This window comes from Camelina sativa, chromosome 5 (genome assembly GCF_000633955.1).
Source record: "Camelina sativa cultivar DH55 chromosome 5, Cs, whole genome shotgun sequence".
NCBI lineage: Eukaryota > Viridiplantae > Streptophyta > Magnoliopsida > Brassicales > Brassicaceae > Camelina > Camelina sativa.
The window spans coordinates 11,125,334-11,144,236 of NC_025689.1; the positions used below are offsets into that span (position 1 = coordinate 11,125,334).

Genomic DNA, 18,903 nt, shown 5'->3' on the forward strand with positions numbered 1-18,903 from the left:
CGTGAAACAGCTTTTGGAATTCAGTGATTTTAAACGGTTGAGAGCGATTGAAACCGGTTTGTATGATTGGTACCAATCGATAGCAACTGCTACCACCCACAAACGCAACGTTTGTGGGAGGTAGCGGGAGAACCAGTCAACACTTAAGTGTTGTCCTAATAGAGTACACCAGCTTGGTATATTTTTGCATAATATAAGGAATCCAAACATTTTCACAAATTCACCCATATATTTTTTTTAAAAATAGAAAAAAATGAGAGGTTCTAATCTCCTCTAATTAAAAAGGTTTTGGGTTTTGGCTATATCTTATCCAGGATAAAAAGTAGAGGGAGAATATCTAATTTTAAATGAGTTCGTATCCGTTTTTGCAATAACGATAAAATAAATACGAAACAGTTTTAGACCAAAAACCCTTAAGACCATCGTCGTCGCCAGATCTAAAACCCTATCAGAGGAGACCATTTCGCGTGAACACAGAGAGTAAGAGATGGCGGGGCCTCTGCTTCGATCTCTTTGGTCAAACACCACTCGAAGATCCTTCTCTTCTCCATCATCATTATCTTCCAAATTCGGATACTCGCTTTCGTCCTTTCGCTCCTTCTCAGCAGCCACCGCTTCCTCGGCTGTAGCTGGAGCTCCTGGTAGCTCGTCGCTCGATCCTGATCGACTCAGGAACGTGGCTGTTATTGCTCATGTTGATCACGGGAAGACAACGCTTATGGACCGGCTTCTCCGTCAGTGTGGTGCTGATATCCCTCACGAGCGTGCTATGGATTCTATTAATCTCGAGCGTGAACGAGGGATCACTATTTCTTCAAAGGTATCGCATTTCTTCTGTTTTGGATTGAAATTAGAGCTAATTGTTACTTCATGCTTGTGAAATTGGTTCTGTATTAGAGTGATGATACGAAGTACTAGGTCCTGTCTGATGAATTAGGTTCTTGAAATGTTGTAGATATGCTATTTTAGTACAGAAATAAGCTTTTCTTAGATCATTTCTTTTCTGAAGTTTTGAATTTGAATTCTCAGTGAGATTTTGAGACTCTAACAAAGCATAAGACTTTCTGTCTTTTTTTTTTTGTGTGTTATGTTCTGTCTGTGAAGATTTTGAGTGATATTGTTCTGTTCTGTCTGTAAATTGATGTGTTCTTTTCTTGATTCCGTAAGATACTTGTTTATTATTACCACGTAGCAACATCATTTGAAGTTTATGTCGAATTTTCCGACAGGTGACATCCATATTTTGGAAGGACAACGAACTTAACATGGTTGACACACCTGGTCACGCAGATTTTGGTGGTGAGGTATGAGACTGATCCCTCATAAAATGGTTACTTTTTAGCGTATTATTGATTGTCATGCTCGATTTCAGTAGAGTTGCATATCACAATAGTTGACAAGTTTTGGAGAGTTACTCACTTATTTATGCAGAGTGGACATGATATAAATAAATTAAAAGTTTTCAATACCTATACATGTTTTGGTGACAATTTCTAATTACTTTGTTATTCTGAAAATTAAGTTTGAGTTCATGAGTTGTTTGTTTGACAAAACGACATACCTTGGTGATATCTTTGTGACTATTTTTTGCATTTGAAATATAGGTTGAACGAGTTGTTGGTATGGTTGAAGGAGCAATATTAGTTGTTGATGCTGGAGAAGGCCCTCTTGCACAGACTAAGTTTGTTCTTGCCAAGGCCTTGAAGTATGGGCTACGACCTATTCTTCTCTTAAACAAGGTAGATCGACCTTCAGGTATGCATTGCTTTACTCGTTTATTTTGTTTAGTTTATTTCTTTTTATAGATTTATTTAAAATGCTTCCTCTATCTTTTTTGGTTGACAGTCACAGAAGAGAGGTGTGATGAAGTGGAGAGTTTGGTGTTTGATCTTTTTGCGAATCTTGGTGCTACTGGTAATTAATTTACCAAAGTATAATAGATGTATTCTAATTAATTTACGGAATTATTACTAAATCAACATTTCTGCTTTCTCCATTATTTAGAGGAACAACTAGAGTTTCCGGTGCTCTATGCCTCTGCGAAAGAAGGATGGGCATCTTCTACCTATACCAAAGAACCTCCTGTAGATGGTAAGAATATGTCGGAGTTGCTTGATGCCGTAGTAAGACATGTTCAGCCACCAAAAGCAAACCTTGAGGAGCCATTTCTGATGCTGGTAATATAAAACTACGGCTAATGAAATTCTTAACTTGCTTGGCAAATATTGTGTATGCAACTTCTTTTACTTTTTTGATTGTCCAATATCAAGTACGCAACTATTATTTTGATGGCAAGAAATGTCCGAACTGCTTAAGCCCTCGCGGTGATATTTAACTAGCGTTATGCTTCTGACATCCAGGTTTCAATGATGGAGAAGGACTTCTATCTCGGACGAATATTAACTGGAAGAGTAACTTCTGGAGTTGTCCGTGTTGGTGACAAAGTCAATGGACTACGCAAAACTGATTCCGGCTCTGAGAAAATAGAAGAAGCAAAGGTTCCTGTATATATTGCTTTGTACTTTGGTCAGCCGTGTTTGCAAAGTGTTGATATTCTCATCTAAGCAGACACAAACGTTTTTCTCATAGGTTGTGAAGCTAATGAAAAAGAAAGGTACAACCATAGTTTCAATTGACGCTGCAGGGGCTGGTGATATTATCTGTATGGCTGGTTTGACAGCTCCATCAATAGGTCACACGGTGGCTAGTGTAGAGGTAATGTCAAATTGGACAACGTCCCTATTTAATTCTTAGAGCTATTTGAATATAAAGAAGCTTGAAAAAATACTTAATTTTTTATTTGGCTATCACAGGTCACAACTGCACTCCCTACTGTTGAGCTGGATCCACCAACAATTTCTATGACGTTTGGTGTAAACGACTCTCCACTGGCTGGTCGGGATGGCACCCACGTATGTTTAATTATAGTTACAAGATGTAGCTTTAGTCATGTACTCTGCTTTAAAATTCTACAACCTCAGATTTATCTTGGGGTCACTGCATTTTTCTTTTCATGTTAGTTCACGTCAATGTTTGCTGCCCTTAGACCACTCTATGTGGCACATGTTGATAGGCTTTTGCTAATCTGAATGCAGTTAACTGGAGGGAGAATTGGGGACCGGTTACTGGCAGAAGCTGAAACAAATCTTGCCATAAACGTTATTCCAGGCTTGTCAGAGTCATATGAAGTCCAAGGAAGAGGAGAGCTTCAACTTGGTTAGTGCTTTTCCACTTTTTGTTCAGTGTTTCTTCACCTGTATAGATGGATATAAAATGTTTTTCCAGTTTGTGTTCAGTGTTTCTAAACCTGTAGAGATGGATATAAAGTATGGAATACGCCAGAAAAACATGTGACTATTCCTATATCTCTATGCTAGGTAAATTAATCGCTATCGTGTCTAACAGGTATCTTGATTGAGAATATGAGGCGGGAAGGTTTTGAGCTCTCAGTCTCACCACCTAAAGTCATGTAAGTCTCATCTCTTTGTTTGTTTTTCAGAAGTACACTGAATACTATATTCCTCGTATAAGCGGAGTTAGTTGTAGAGGTTATTATATGGTGGTATTGTGGGAGGGTTAACTTGTTACTGTCATGTTACCCTTAAGATAGTGCTAAAATGTTTCTTTTGTGGGATTTTGAAGAATATGGTCTTGCCAATTTGTTTCATAAAGCAACAGAAGCATTCTCTTATTTTTTTACCAAGTTACCTGATTTCTCTGCTGATACTACTACACTAATACATTGGTTGGTCTATTTTGATCTACTAGGGTCTAGGGATTACTTTTTAGCCTAGAAACTAAAAACTATGGTGTATATCTTCTTCTGAATTCTGAGCGTTTTTCCTTTATGATTCAGGTATAAAACTGAAAAAGGACAAAAGCTTGAACCAATTGAAGAGGTGACCATTGAAATTAATGAAGAGCACGTAGGATTAGTGATGGAAGCTCTCTCCCACAGGCGGGCGGAAGTTATTGACATGGGCCCTGTCCCTGGAAATGATGGTAGGACGAGATTGTCACTAACCTGTCCTTCAAGGTTAGCTTTCTAATTTTAATGTACTTTCATAAAATTTTACACGTTGCTCATTCAATCATTCCCCTTGAAGAAATGTAACCAACATGTACTTGTGTTCTACAGAGGTTTGGTTGGGTACAGATGTGTGTTTAGCAGCGACACCCGTGGAACTGGATTCATGCATCGTGCTTTCCTAAGTATGCAACTTTTCTACTTGCATATTCTGCAACTCCAGTCCCCTATTTTGTCCCTCTCTTTTCTCAGTGTTTCTTCTTTCCGAAGCATCACTTCAGTTGACTCCTCTTCTAAAGCAATGATCTACGTCAACATTATCTCTTGCATATATCTGCTAAACATGGTTTCAGCTTCAGATATTGTTAGCTTTCTTGTCAAGAGGATCTATCATAGATGCAAACATATAGCTACCTTTATCATTACAATATCTGTCTGATAGTTAGAGAAGCATCTTAGATATCCAAAAATTATTACTTTCTTCTTCAATTGATAAATGTTTGTGTATTGCGTTCCTGCAGCTTATGAAAAGTACCGAGGTCCGCTTGGAAATGTTAGGAAAGGAGTATTGGTATGTCTATGGCTTGTTGCGCTTATCTCAATAATTTCGCTTGATATTTTTTCTTCATAAAAATTTATGTGCACTCTCAAGTTTTAACTGTAATAATTTCTCTTGATGAAACAGGTCTCCATGGGGTTTGGTACTATTACAGCTCATTCACTGATGAGTTTGGAAGCTCGTGGAATTCTCTTTGTGGCTCCAGGGCTGGATGTGAGAACCATCTATATATGATTAAGAAATATCTATTTCTGTTTATTTCTCGGTTTAGCTGTTCTTGATTGGAACATGTTATGTGGTCTTTCTGCGTTTTGATCCATGCTAATGCTGCATCTTCTTTTGTTTTTTCTGTCTTTAACAGTCATATGATGGTATGATTATCGGTGAGCATTCACGAGATACAGATCTTGATGTAAGTTGGTTTGACTTTCTCCTCTTCATACTGAATTGTCTTAAAATGCCATGAGCTCACTTTCCCTTGCACTACAGGTTAACCCAGTTAGGGCCAAAGAACTTACAAACATTCGTTCTGCTGGAAAAGACGAAAATGTGAAGCTATCTCCACCTCGCCTTGTATGTGTCCTTTTCTCTTTTCACAATATAGAACTGTTTTCTTGATCAAGAACAATAAAATTCCGTACCGTTTTGTGGTTTAACTTTTGAATTCTTTTCGATTCAGATGACACTTGAAGAAGCTATAGGATACGTTGCCTCAGATGAACTTATTGAGGTACATTGTTCATCACTGATTCAAAATCTAGCTAGCCGTATGATCCATGAGGCACATTCTGTTTCCGCCTTCGTATGCATTTACTGTTATTGGTTTAATGTGGTCAGGTAACACCAAAGACGATTCGGTTGAGGAAAAGATGTCTAGACGTTAACAAGCGTAAATCCCTGAGCAAACGAGCCAAAGAGTAAAGTTATCTTCCACACTTGATTCTCCGGTTTTATTTATACTAGAGGCTGTGTTTAGTCTTTTCACAGTCGTAGAAAAAGAAAGTTATTCAATATGTACGAGAAACATTCAGATTTATAGATTCGTAACTTATACACAAGAAGATGCATTCTTCTATTGATAACAATAAGAAAATAGATCGAGCCCCCGATGTTGTATTATCATTATAGACCACCAGATTTATCGTTATAAAGAAAGTTTTGTCGGTGGCCTTGGGTCTATATGACGATTCAGTTAGAAGTGTTTCTTTGTGTTTTAAGTTCTAGTTTTGTCTCATCAAAAGCATGTGTCTCCGTTAATAACTTAATATTAGAAGCTTCAATTCGAGACTTCGAGTAGTAGAATATGAACGGACTTACTTCATGGAATCCGTTGAAACCAGCTGTGTTTATAAAAATTTATCTTCATACGTATTAGAATTCAATTTTTCATCAACCAGATTGAATTAGTTATAACTGCCTGTGGATACCGTTTCACTTAGTTGAAAATATAGAGGAAAAAATCGTAAAGGGACCGTTGTATAAATGTGTAGAAAGAGAAATGTAATCAACGTACGTCCATAAGATGCATGTGGTAAAAAAATGCATGTGGGATGTGGCTATCAAAACACTACTATCGTGCCACACTTCTTTCCTTATATATATCGACCCAACATTACTTACTATATTCATTAACCTTCTGCTTCATCAAAAGGAAAGAGACATCACAAGGAGAGAAAGAGAGAGATGGAAGTAATGCGAGTTCTTCACATGAACAAAGGAAACGGTGAAAACAGTTATGCCAAGAACTAGGGGTGGGCAAACGGGTTAAACGGGTCGGGTTATTCGGTTTAAGCAAAATTCGGGTTGTTAATAATGTCACCGAATTGAACCGAAATTAATTTCGGTTTCGGATCGGTCGGTACTCGGTTTGTTCGGTTCGGATACCTGATTTATATTACCTTCCGAGATTAGCAGAAATTGTTCATATTTCGGTTAATTTAACCCGAAATAAACCTGTTGAAAGAGAAAACAAAGGAAAACAAGTACAAAAGCTTAAAAATATGGTTGCTTCTCATCTAGGAAGCTTTACAAACCATTAAAGAACCTGCTCAGCTAGCATTGTATCAAGTTTAAAGCTAGCATTACATCATGTACGTTAGTAACTATTAGAAAGTTGTAGAAGTTACACGAAGCATGATAATCTGCATCAAAAAGTACTCAAAAAATCGGCTTCCAAGTCAGTTATATCCAGTCCTCTGTTAAGGCTGCCAATCCGCATCCAAAAGTAGGCAAAAGAGCAGCTTCCTATCTACTACCTGTGCACCATGAAAACCATAACAAAAGACTTAACAAATCTAATAAAGAAACAAAAGCAAACATAAACTTAACAATGTAAATCAAATACATAATTAGAAACTAGAATATAGACTTTAATGCAAGACACAAGTAAGCAAACACTAAACTAAACACCTACGTACCATACTTTGTAGAATCATGGAGGAGCTGCCACTGAATTCCGAGAATCTACACAAGAAAAGAAGAGAAATTACAAAAGATTCCAGTATCAAATTAAAAACATAGTAAAGAAACTTAGTGATACTTACCAAGAGATTCCAGAAACTCAACCTCTTCCAACATTTGCACCAAATTTGATACTTGTGCTTCTGACTTATATGAACACCTTAGCCATTGCTGTGCACATATCAAAACCTCAACCATGTAAGGAGTTAAGGAACTCCTATAAGAGTCTAACACTCGACCACTTGTACTAAAAGCTGACTCAGAAGCCACTGATGAGACTTGAATTGCTAGAACATCTCTAGCAAGTTCTGACAAGATTGGGAACTTAGAACTATTGCACCTCCACCAACTGAGAACATCAAAAGGTAACCCCAAATTGTTTTCAACTCTTACCTCAGTTTTTTCAGTCAAATAGGCCTGTAAGTCATTGCAGCCGGGTTCACTTTTCTTACAACCAACCAACTGATTGTAAAGTGACTCCATCAGCTCACAATCATCATCATCCGAAATGTCACACATGACCGTAGGCTCAAAATCTGGAGGATCTGCATCGACTACTGGTTCACTCAGCCTAAGACTATAATCTTCATACAACTGCTTCATTGCACTTGAAACTGAAGACTCAAGTTGCTTACTTTCTACTGTGTCTTTGCCATAAAGCTGTTCGAAGCAGAGTCCAGCAAACTCCATTTTGTTGCGAGGATCAAAGGCACTGGCTATAATCACTAGAGGATTCATGTTATGCAATCCATCCCAGTACTTCTCAAACTTGTGCCTCATTACATAACCTTGCTTTCGGATCTCCAAATCAGGACTAGAAGACTTAGCGGTTAGATTCCTCTCAATGTCAACAATTTCACTGTAACACAATGTAGAAGTTACTGTCTTTGAAGCTGAGAATGTCAAAGTAGCCTTGTAGAACACTTTCAGAAATTTAACCAATCTTGAAGCTTCCTCCCAATCAGCTGATGTTGGTGGTCCAATCCTTTTTGCTTTCTCCTTCTCATCTACTTCCTCGAAGTAGTCACAATACAACTTATCTTCACTCGCCATTTTCTCAAACGCTACCCTCAGCTTGATAGCAGCAGTTAGCATCAGATAAGTTGAATTCCAGCGTGTGACAACATCTAATGGCAAGCTGCCTCTACATACCTTTCCTGTCTCACACCTCATTGCAAAAGATCTAAGTCTACTAAAGGATGACCTGACATACTTGACTGCATTCCTTATAGCAACTATACTAGAATTGGCCTTCTTCAAACCATCCCCAACAATCAGATTTAGTATGTGTGCACAANAGACTTGAATTGCTAGAACATCTCTAGCAAGTTCTGACAAGATTGGGAACTTAGAACTATTGCACCTCCACCAACTGAGAACATCAAAAGGTAACCCCAAACTGTTTTCAACTCTTACCTCAGTTTTTTCAGTCAAATAGGCCTGTATGTCATTGCAGCCGGGTTCTTTTTTCTTACAACCAACCAACTGATTGTAAAGTGACTCCATCAGCTCACAATCATCATCATCCGAAATGTCACACATGACCGTAGGCTCAAAATCTGGAGGATCTGCATCGACTACTGGTTCACTCAGCCTAAGACTATAATCTTCATACAACTGCTTCATTGCACTTGAAACTGAAGACTCAAGTTGCTTACTTTCTACTGTGTCTTTGCCATAAAGCTGTTCGAAGCAGAGTCCAGCAAACTCCATTTTGTTGCGAGGATCAAAGGCACTGGCTATAATCACTAGAGGATTCATGTTATGCAATCCATCCCAGTACTTCTCAAACTTGTGCCTCATTACATAACCTTGCTTTCGGATCTCCAAATCAGGACTAGAAGACTTAGCGGTTAGATTCCTCTCAATGTCAACAATTTCACTGTAACACAATGTAGAAGTTACTGTCTTTGAAGCTGAGAATGTCAAAGTAGCCTTGTAGAACACTTTCAGAAATTTAACCAATCTTGAAGCTTCCTCCCAATCAGCTGATGTTGGTGGTCCAATCCTTTTTGCTTTCTCCTTCTCATCTACTTCCTCGAAGTAGTCACAATACAACTTATCTTCACTCGCCATTTTCTCAAACGCTACCCTCAGCTTGATAGCAGCAGTTAGCATCAGATAAGTTGAATTCCAGCGTGTGACAACATCTAATGGCAAGCTGCCTCTACATACCTTTCCTGTCTCACACCTCATTGCAAAAGATCTAAGTCTACTAAAGGATGACCTGACATACTTGACTGCATTCCTTATAGCAACTATACTAGAATTGGCCTTCTTCAAACCATCCCCAACAATCAGATTTAGTATGTGTGCACAACACCGCATGTGTAGAAAATCACCACCTCTGACTAGTGCTTCTCCTCCTCTCAGCCTTAACGCATCTGTGAAAATTTCCAGCGCCTTGTCGTTATTCTTTGCGTTATCAACAGTGATTGTAAAAATCTTCTCAATCCCCCAGTCGTCTATGCAATCCATCAATTGTCCACCAATAGTATCTCCCTTATGATCTGTCACAACCTTAAAACTGAGGATTCTTTTCTGCATTTCCCACTGAGCATTAATCCAGTGCGCTGTGATCACCATATAGTTGGTAGAGGTTGTAGGAGAAGTCCATATGTCTGTAGTCAGAGAAACCCTCTGGTTCGCAGCAGTAAACTGATCCTTCAAAGCTCTCTTCTCTTCCAGATAGAGTGCAACAATGTCTCTCATACAAGTCCTTCTCGAGATAGTCTTGTAGAGAGGTAACACATTGAAACAGAAACGTTTCCATCCCTCAGACTCGACAAACGAAAACGGCAACTCACTGACAACAACCATTTCATTAACAGCTCTCCTAAACATAACCGGATCAAACTTGATCACCTTCAGATTCCCATTACTGTCACCACTGAGCACCTTCTGTTTTTCCTTCTCATCAAAATCCTTGTATTGTTTACACCTAGCTAAGTGGCCTATCATCGGACTAGTTCCAGCTGTTTTTGAATCACAACCGATCTCTGCAGCGCAATACTTACAAAAGCTCTTACCAGAAACATCATCCTTTTCCAGAAAATGTTGCCATATGAGCGCCCTTTTAGCATACTTCTTCTTTCGAGGTCTTGGTGGTTTAGCAGCAGCAGTGCCAGGTTCTTTACGAGTGTTCCCTGTTAGAACCTCTTCAGTAGGTTCAGGTGGAACCGGCGGCTCCATCTCATTGTGCTCTTCATTCATCTACAGAACATAAAACACACAATCAGCGTTTATAACCATTAAACAACCGATATACATGCACAACAGATAACACAAGGACCATAAACAACAGACAAAACTCACATAAACAGACTTATTTGAAATTATAAAAACCAAACACAACAGACAACACAATAGAACACAAAGACCATAAACAAAAGACATAACTCACATAAACATACTTATTTGAAAGTTCATCAACCAAGCTCTAATTGACTAATCCTAATATGTTGCAGACGATATACAATTATATATATACACAAGTAACACAACAGAACAAACAACACAACAGAACAAACAACCCAATACAAACACAATAAAATAGAACACAAGGACAACAAACCAAGAAGACAAAGCCGATAACAAAAGACAAATCCGATAATATGTTTAAAAACTAAACCTTAACCCTAATAAGTAATAATGTAATATGTTACAATCGATAAACAAACACAATAACCCGATAACAAAAGAAGAAAAACTCTAATTTTGAATTATAAACCCTAACCCTAAAATTCCCCAAATCGATTTCGATTTGGGAAATTTTAGGGTTAGGGTTTATAATTCGAAATCACAGATTATCAAGAGGAATGAATGGTAGAGAGTAGCGACAACCTCTGCTTCTGAAGTCTAAACCCTAACCCTAAAATTCCCCAAATCGAAATCGATTTGGGGAATTTTAGGGTTAGGGTTTAGAATTCAAAATCAAAGATTATCCAGATGAATGAATGGAGCAAAGAAAAACGAATTATTGATTAGAAAGAAAGAACAAAGAGGAAGAACTAAACTTACTATCAGAGATTCGTAAGCTTTTAGGTCAGAATTCGCAAAAACCCAATATCTTCTTTGTTCTTTTGTTTCGCAAGAGGCGGATAAGAAATGAGAAAACACGGGTTACTTAGGGTTAGTGAGAGTTATTATCCTTATATATGGCTGCATAATCTCGGTCCAAGTAAACCGATCCGGTCCAATTACCGAACCGAACCGAACCGACATCCGAATTTTCTAATTAATTTGACCGATCGGTTTGTCCCTCTCTAACTGGTTGGTACCGATAACCGAAAACATTCGGTTTTCTCGGATCGGTTTATTCGGTTTGCTCCATTTGCCCAGGCCTACCAAGAACTCCACCGGTCAGGTCGATTTTATTTTATCAACAAGATAAAATAATATGTTTTGTTTTCATGTATACACATATATACGAGTGATAAATGCTACAGTATATCTTAAACATGTTGGTTCTCGAACAAAAATAATAGTGACAAACATATAGTGATTTTGTTATTACGCAGCGCAACATAATATCTCTAGGCAGAAGGGTAATGGACGAGGCCTTGAAGAAGCTAATGATAAGCAATGCGGAAATTTCAAGCATTGGGATCGCCGACTTAGGCTGCTCCACCGGTCCGAACAGTCTCTTCTCCATCTCCAACATTATCGACACAATCCAAAACTTGTGTCTTGACCTCGACCGTCCTGTCCCTGAGTTCAGAGTCTCTCTCAACGATCTCCCTAGTAATGACTTCAACCACCTCTTTGCTTCTTTGGCCGAGTTTTACAACCGGCTTAATCGTAAAAAGGATGGTTTAGGGCTCGGTTGTGGAGGAGGAGAATCATGTTTTGTGTCGGCGGTCCCTGGCACCTTTCACGGACGTTTGTTTCCTCGCCGGAGCCTTCATTTTGTTCATTCGTCTTCTAGTTTACACTGGTTGTCTCAGGTGTGTACTGTTTAATTTCTATATATATGCGGCATTTCACTTATTAGTATAGTTACGAACATTTTTTTTAAAAAAAATTAGTGTTTTGGCCGGAAAAATTAGTGTTTTTAACTCATAATAGCACTCTGGAAAAATGAATTGTCACCTATTATGAGTTATGGCCGGAAATGCTGATATTCTATTATTTAGTTGTGGCCGGAACATCATCGTTGTGACAATTTTTAATTCACAATTAAAATATACAAAAAAAATTGAAAACCATGTGTTTTTTTTTTTCTGGTGTCGGGCCTAAAGAGATGTCATCGAATTTTAGTGCGTGGCAATTTTATCATTTATGAAATCATACAATAGTACAACCAAAAAAAAAAAAAAATCAGAAACCAAGTGGTTTATATACACACACAAGAAATTACAAATGTGGTCCACATAATTTTATCAAAATATCACTCATTATACGGTAAATAGAAAATGCTAACAAGTTATATTATCATATATTAAGGTTCCATGTCGTGAGGCTGAGAAGGAAGACGGCGTTAATTCAGCTGAGTTATACAACGTAGGGAAAATATACATATCAAAGACAAGTCCTAAGAGTGCACATAAAGCTTATGCTCTTCAATTCCAAACTGATTTCTCGGCCTTTCTGGAATCACGGTCCAAAGAGTTGGTTCCTGGAGGCCGAATGTTTTTATCACTATTCGGTAGAAGCACACAGGATCCTACAACCGACGAGAGTTGCTATCAATGGGAACTCCTAGCTCAAGCTCTTATCTCCATGGCCAAAGAGGTATGGTGGTGTATATATTTTGACGTTTAATTAGAACCATTATGTAAAATAGTCTCATAGCCATAGGATTATAAATAGCCCATATTAATATGTAAGGATCTAATACTGACACGTTACATGACCAATAAAGGCCTAGTAATGTGGCCCATGTGTTCTTCCCAAATTTGTTGAATATATTTATTTTCTTAGTCAATTTTCTTTTTCAAAGTATTGAAATTAGTCAATTTATATAGAGAAAATTGATACATACAATCTACAAATAGCTTTGATATATAATATCTTATCAATTGTATCAATTAGATATTGACGCATGTTAATCATAAATTTACTAAAATATTTTAAAAACAAAAATAGAAAAATTCTAAACTTGTGAAGTGAACTTAGTGCAATGGCAGGAAATAAGTTCAATTGTAGAAGGTACCATCACAACAGCAATCGAGTCCCGATTCCTACGAATGTAGGGATTTGACTAATGGGCCAGCCAATTGGTTGACAAAAAAAAAAAAATTCTAAACTTATCATGTAAATTATATATACGTCAAAATCTCCCCCTTCCCCCGACCCACTAAAATATAAATTTGTTTGTATATTAAAAAAATCATTTTATTGAACATATTTTTTAGTTTATTAAATTATTAACCTCATTCTGTTGGGAATTATTTTTATTTGTTACTATATGTGATATTAATTATAATATATTTGCCACAAATTATAATATAATTTCTTGATTTATGTATCAAAATATCAAGGTATTTATTAAATATATAAGTATTTAAGAAACTTAATTATTGTAGATTATTTCTTGCGATTTTCTACAATACGATCAAACTAATCTTGGCTTTGCTCTAAAACGTCTAGTTTATTAGATCGATTGTTAGCCCAATGCCCCAATCATAATAGTATCGGACTAATAGATGATATATCTCAACCAAGTTTAATTTCTTTTTATTTGATGATAGGATATAACTAATAGGTATTTTCTTTATCTAAGGGTATTATCGAAGAAGAGAAGATCAATGCTTTTAACACTCCTTACTATGCTGCAAGCTCCGAAGAACTGATAATGGTGATAGAGAAAGAAGGGTCATTTTTAATCGATCGGCTTGAGATAAGTCCCATTGATTGGGAAGGTAGGAGTATCAATGAGGAGAGTTATGACCTAGTAGTACGGTCCAAACCCGAATCCCTAGCTAGTAGACGAAGATTTTCTAATACCATCAGAGCTGTGGCCGAGCCGATGCTAGAACCTATGTTTGGGGAGAATGTAATGGACGAACTTTTTGAAAGGTATGCAAAAATCGTAGGAGAGTACCTCTATGTGAGCTCACCTCGATTTGTTATCATTATTCTTTCGCTCGTTAGAACGGGTTGATCGTGTTATAACATGTGCTATATACATGTCGTGGGTCTGTAGTAACAAGATTTGTAAATTTCCTAATCAATTATCATTTGCTTCGTTAATAAATTAAAACATTGAAATAAAGTGTGATTCCAATAGTTGGGAGGTTGTCATCAGAGACAATATTTTGGATGATGAGTGGAAGCAGGGTTGATTTCTGAGTTCCCAGTTGGGGAGGATAGTTAACCAATGATTACAATAGGGAAAGAGATATTAGATGTATGAATGGTTTATGCAAGCAATGCATGATCGTAAAGGTTTTAGGAAGAATATCAATCCTAAGTAGGAAACTAAGGGAGATGTGGAAACCACGATGGGTTATTCACGTGGTGGATCTTGCAAGACAGTTTTTTGAGGTTTGACTTGAAGCATGGGAGGTGAATTTGGCAGCTTTAACTGGGGACCACGGCGAATTTGTGCTGACATTTTTTGTTATTAATAAATAATGAAATGCTTGTTTTTTTTTTTGTGCACCGTATAATGAGATGCTTGTTTTCTCTATTTTTCTACCAAAAAAAAACGAATATGAACAATAGACAATAGTGATGACAATTAACAAACACCATACAACACTGTGAACATCTAAGTGCAAAGTGTAGTTGTACGTAAGAATAAATTAAGTAAGTTCGGGTGAAAAGCAGGTGATGCTTTTAGTGGTAATGACGATGTATTGAAGAAGAAATAAGGCAGATCGTTTGTTTCTATAGGGAGAAAATCAATCTTTGAAGAAGTAACAAAATTAAACACATAGGCTCCAACTGGTGACCAGTTTTTAGAGAAAGAATGAAAAGGAATGTGTTGTTTCTACTTGTTCCTCATTTTTGTTACTATTTACTAATAACATATTTTCCAAATTCTAAAACATGAACCCCACACTATTCTTATGAGTTTCTTTTTTTTTAGGAATCACATAAGAAATTTGTCTCTCTCCAAATTTGATGTGAAACAAACAGGAAAACAAATTAATTATTATTTAAAAAAAATTCATGTAAAAGTCTAATAAATTATTTAAAAAACGTTGATGATAACGTTTAACTTCAACCTAACTACAAAAAGGACATCTATATTAACATTTTTTTTTTGTCAACCGAACTTTAAATTAAAAGAGAACTCCAAGGTTGGTTGCCCAAACCGGAGGGAAGAAGTTTACAAAAGTAGTTTCTGAAACTAAAGAGCGCGATGAACGGACCAGACAATCTGCCCTCACATTTGACGAACGCGGGATCCTGCGTAGTATGAAATCGGGGATGGAAGATCTGAGTAAATTGAAATCATCCAACAGGTTGGAGAATGCGGGCTATTCATCAGGAGATTGCACCATCGCCACCAGCTCTGCACAGTCAGTTTCGAAAAGGGAACAAACAACGCCAGCCGCCAACAGAGACTCCATAGCCCAGATCAAGGCTTGTAACTCCGAATGTAGAAGTGAGGGGGTTTGTCTATAGCATCTTGCTCCCATAAGTAACACTTTGTCCTCTCTATTGCAATAACACCAGCCCAAGCCCGCAAAGGGATCAGACCCCTTCCAGGATCCATCAACCTGACAACGCGGAGAAGGTTCCAGATCTTCCATAGGTGTCGAATAATCCATGGCTCTACCTGTGAATGACCTCGCCTCCTCCCACAAAATTCGATCATTAGCCGCCTGATTTATAATGTCTATTGGCGCTGCCTCCATACCCTGAAAAACCTTTTTATTCCTATCCTTCCAAATTGACCATAAATCCAAGGTAGACAAGAACAAACATCCGAGGCACTCGATTGAGATGTCGCCCGCCAGAATAAGAAGTCTAAATTAGAATAAACTGAGCCATAGGGTAAACCATCGGATGTTAACAAAACCGGGGATAAATCCCAGATCCTACGAGACCGAGAACACACAAAGAGAGCGTGATTTATCGTCTCCTCCGCCAGCCCGCACCGTGTACAAAGAGTGTCGCACCGAACACCCCGATGAGCTAGCCGTTCCAACACTGGAAGAGAACCAGAAGCTATTTGCCAGAAAAAGTGTTGAACCTTTGAGGGAACGTCAAGTTTCCAAACTTGTGCCCGAAGGGCCGTACACGTCGGTCCGGACTCAACTACCTTAGTTAGATCACGGGCTAGCCGATAACCCGATTTGACCGTATACTTCCCGAATTTAGTGTAGTGCCAAATCAGTCGATCCGGTTTATAGAATTTACTGATTGGCATAGCCTGAATAATCTGAATATCCTCTGGATCCATGTACTCCTCAAGGATGGGCATATACCATTCCATAGTGTGTGGATTGATCAAATGATTAACCATTAAATTAGGATGGAGCAATCTCCCGCGACCATTAGCTGGTCTTGGGTGGCTATCCGGTATCCAAGGATCTTTCCATACCGAGATATCACAACCAGATCCCAATGCCCATCTTGCTCCTTTTTCCACTAAACTTTTTGTTGAAAAAATACTCCTCCAAGCAAAAGAGGGAGAATATGGCTTTTTGGCCAAAAGAGGATGTTTATTCCTAAAATATCGACCTCGCATCACACGAGCCATTAGAGATGTTGGGTAATGAATTAAACGCCAATACTGCTTAGCCAACATCGCATCATTGAATTGCTCCAAATCACGAAAACCCAAACCGCCTTCGCATTTATCATTACACATTTTATCCCAAGCTACCCAGTGCAACCCACGAGCTTTGTCGTTAGACCGCCACCAAAATCTTGAAATGGCACTTGTTAATTTAGACGTTAATGCCTGTGGCAATTTAAAACAGGACATAACATGAGTTGGGAGAGCCAACGCCACTGACTTGATCATAATTTCCTTGCCGCCTTTCGATAGATATTTCGCCGACTAACCATTCACACGATCATGTAACAGATCATTAACATAACTAAAAACCTTAGTTCGCGATCCTTGAAGGCTTTCAGGAATGCCCAAATAAGAGCACATACCGCCTTCTTTTGAAATACCAATAACAGACTTCAATTGGGTTCTTATGTCCTCCGAGACTTTTTTACCAAACATGATAGACGACTTTTCCAAGTTAACCTCCTGTCCGGATGCTTTTCCATACTTTCCTATGATTTTCGTACTACATTCCGTCGCTTCTGCTTTACAGAAGAATAAACTATCATCTGCAAAAAGCAAATGCGAGATGGTAGGGCAATCCCGAGCTAACGTAATACCAGTAAGTTTATCCTCCCTTTCAGCCTTTTTGATATTAGCTATCAACACCTCCATGCAAAAAATAAATAAATACGGTGAGAGCGGATCTCCCTGACGTAAACCTCTCTGAGGTATAATAGAACCACGGGGTTGACCATTGAGAAGGACTTGATACGAAACTGAGGTGACACACCACATAATCCAGGAAATCCACTTTCGATCAAACCCTAACCCAACCATAACTGCTTCCAAAAAATCCCATTCAACCCGATCATATGTCTTGCTCATATCCGTCTTAAAAGCCAGAAAATCTGATTTACATCGATTATTAGTATTTAACCCATGAAACATTTTCTGAGCAACAAGAATATTATCCGTTATCAGACGACCAGAAACAAAGGCCGATTGAGTCTCTGAAATAATAGAAGGTAGATACCTCTTTAATCAGAACCACATGATTTTTTGATATAATTTTATAACTCACGTTACAAAGACTAATCAGCCTAAACTCCGCCATACGCTGGGGACTTTCATTTTTCGGAATGAGACAAATATTTGTCTCATTCAATCTTTTATCGAAGCATCCCGTATTAAAAAATTCTCTAACCAAAGCCACCAAATCCCCTTTCAAAGAGGACCAAAACCGTTGAAAGAACAATGCTGCCATACCATCAGGACCTGGTGTTTTCTCCGGATGCATTGCAAATAGAGCTTTACAAACTTCCGATTCGGAGATAGCCTTTGTTAAATCCCGATTCATGGAGTCTGTAACAAGTGGAGACACCTCATTAAGCATCTCTGAGATGTCCCTCAAATCCGATTTCTTAAAAAGATCCTGGAAATATTTGGAAGCAATATTCTCCATACCCGATGGCGACTCATTCCAAACATTATCGGATGAAGTACATTTTGAAGTACATTTTGGTCTATGCCCTTTAAGTTTTACTTATTTAACTTTTTTTTTACAACATTAACTCCTAAAACAATTCCATAAATAACATTGCAGATAAACTCAAAAACTAAATTTTCTTAAATTGACCAACATTTGTTACATTTATTGCTATAAAATCTTAACAACATCTATACATTCCGATTTTTCCAAAAACAACTCTATCCATTAAAGTTTTAACCCATTAAATCTCCAAAACTATTTTTATGGATGCTAGAATCTCTCAAATTTAAATGATATACAACAGATTTTCCATAACAAAAATTTATAATATCCATAATTATATTAACATTAATAAATTTCCTAAACCGAAATTCCAATTATAAAATGTCACATTAAATATGTTGAAAACCTCCCATATAATTTGGTTTATTTTTTATTTTTTGAGCAATTACGATAAAAATAAAATATTTCTATTAATTATCATAAACTATATATATTGACATGCACTACAACAAAAACGGTATTTGACGTCGGTCATTAGTGACTTTAACGTCATTTTCAAACTGACTTTAAAGTAATAACATCGGTTTAAAAACCGTCGTAACATTACGTGACGTTAAGTATATTAACTTCAGTTTATAAAATGACGCTTACTTTTGCGTCGGATTAATTAGCGTCGGTTTTAGTAA

The 18,903-nt window shown here is 37.6% G+C and overlaps 2 protein-coding genes and 1 long non-coding RNA gene across 3 annotated transcripts; 2 read left to right on the top strand and 1 right to left on the bottom strand.

Annotated features, from left to right (window-relative positions):
* On the top strand, positions 422-5,773 carry LOC104786520 (GTP-binding protein TypA/BipA homolog). Its single transcript, XM_010511945.2, has 18 exons — positions 422-820; positions 1,230-1,304; positions 1,605-1,755; positions 1,846-1,914; positions 2,005-2,177; positions 2,361-2,498; positions 2,590-2,715; positions 2,814-2,912; positions 3,096-3,216; positions 3,406-3,469; positions 3,857-4,036; positions 4,139-4,212; positions 4,549-4,598; positions 4,713-4,799; positions 4,948-4,998; positions 5,076-5,159; positions 5,266-5,316; positions 5,424-5,773. The coding sequence occupies exons 1-18, from the start codon at positions 488-490 to the stop codon at positions 5,505-5,507; spliced, it is 2,010 nt and encodes a 669-aa protein (XP_010510247.1). The 5' UTR covers positions 422-487; the 3' UTR covers positions 5,508-5,773.
* On the bottom strand, positions 6,640-7,166 carry LOC104786521. Its single transcript, XR_767536.2, has 3 exons — positions 7,130-7,166; positions 7,004-7,049; positions 6,640-6,841 (listed from the first exon to the last, which is right to left on the bottom strand). It is a non-coding gene; the product is annotated as an uncharacterized LOC104786521 (long non-coding RNA).
* LOC104786522 (jasmonate O-methyltransferase-like) lies at positions 11,517-14,210 on the top strand. The gene is made up of 3 exons (XM_010511946.2): positions 11,517-11,992; positions 12,492-12,779; positions 13,771-14,210. Exons 1-3 carry the CDS (start codon positions 11,597-11,599, stop codon positions 14,149-14,151), a joined length of 1,065 nt encoding a protein of 354 aa, XP_010510248.1. The 5' UTR covers positions 11,517-11,596; the 3' UTR covers positions 14,152-14,210.

What these genes read in the sequence shown, in the direction of transcription:
- LOC104786522 (XM_010511946.2), top strand. Translation starts at nt 11,597, where the DNA reads ATGGACGAGGCCTTGAAGAAGCTAATGATAAGCAATGCGGAAATTTCA. An exon ending in GTTTACACTGGTTGTCTCAG is followed by an intron (nt 11,993 to 12,491) that starts GTGTGTACTGTT and finishes TCATATATTAAG; the next exon opens with GTTCCATGTCGTGAGGCTGA. An exon ending in TTATCTCCATGGCCAAAGAG is followed by an intron (nt 12,780 to 13,770) that starts GTATGGTGGTGT and finishes TCTTTATCTAAG; the next exon opens with GGTATTATCGAAGAAGAGAA.
- LOC104786520 (XM_010511945.2), top strand. Translation starts at nt 488, where the DNA reads ATGGCGGGGCCTCTGCTTCGATCTCTTTGGTCAAACACCACTCGAAGA. An exon ending in TCACTAACCTGTCCTTCAAG is followed by an intron (nt 4,037 to 4,138) that starts GTTAGCTTTCTA and finishes TGTGTTCTACAG; the next exon opens with AGGTTTGGTTGGGTACAGAT. An exon ending in CCTCAGATGAACTTATTGAG is followed by an intron (nt 5,317 to 5,423) that starts GTACATTGTTCA and finishes TAATGTGGTCAG; the next exon opens with GTAACACCAAAGACGATTCG.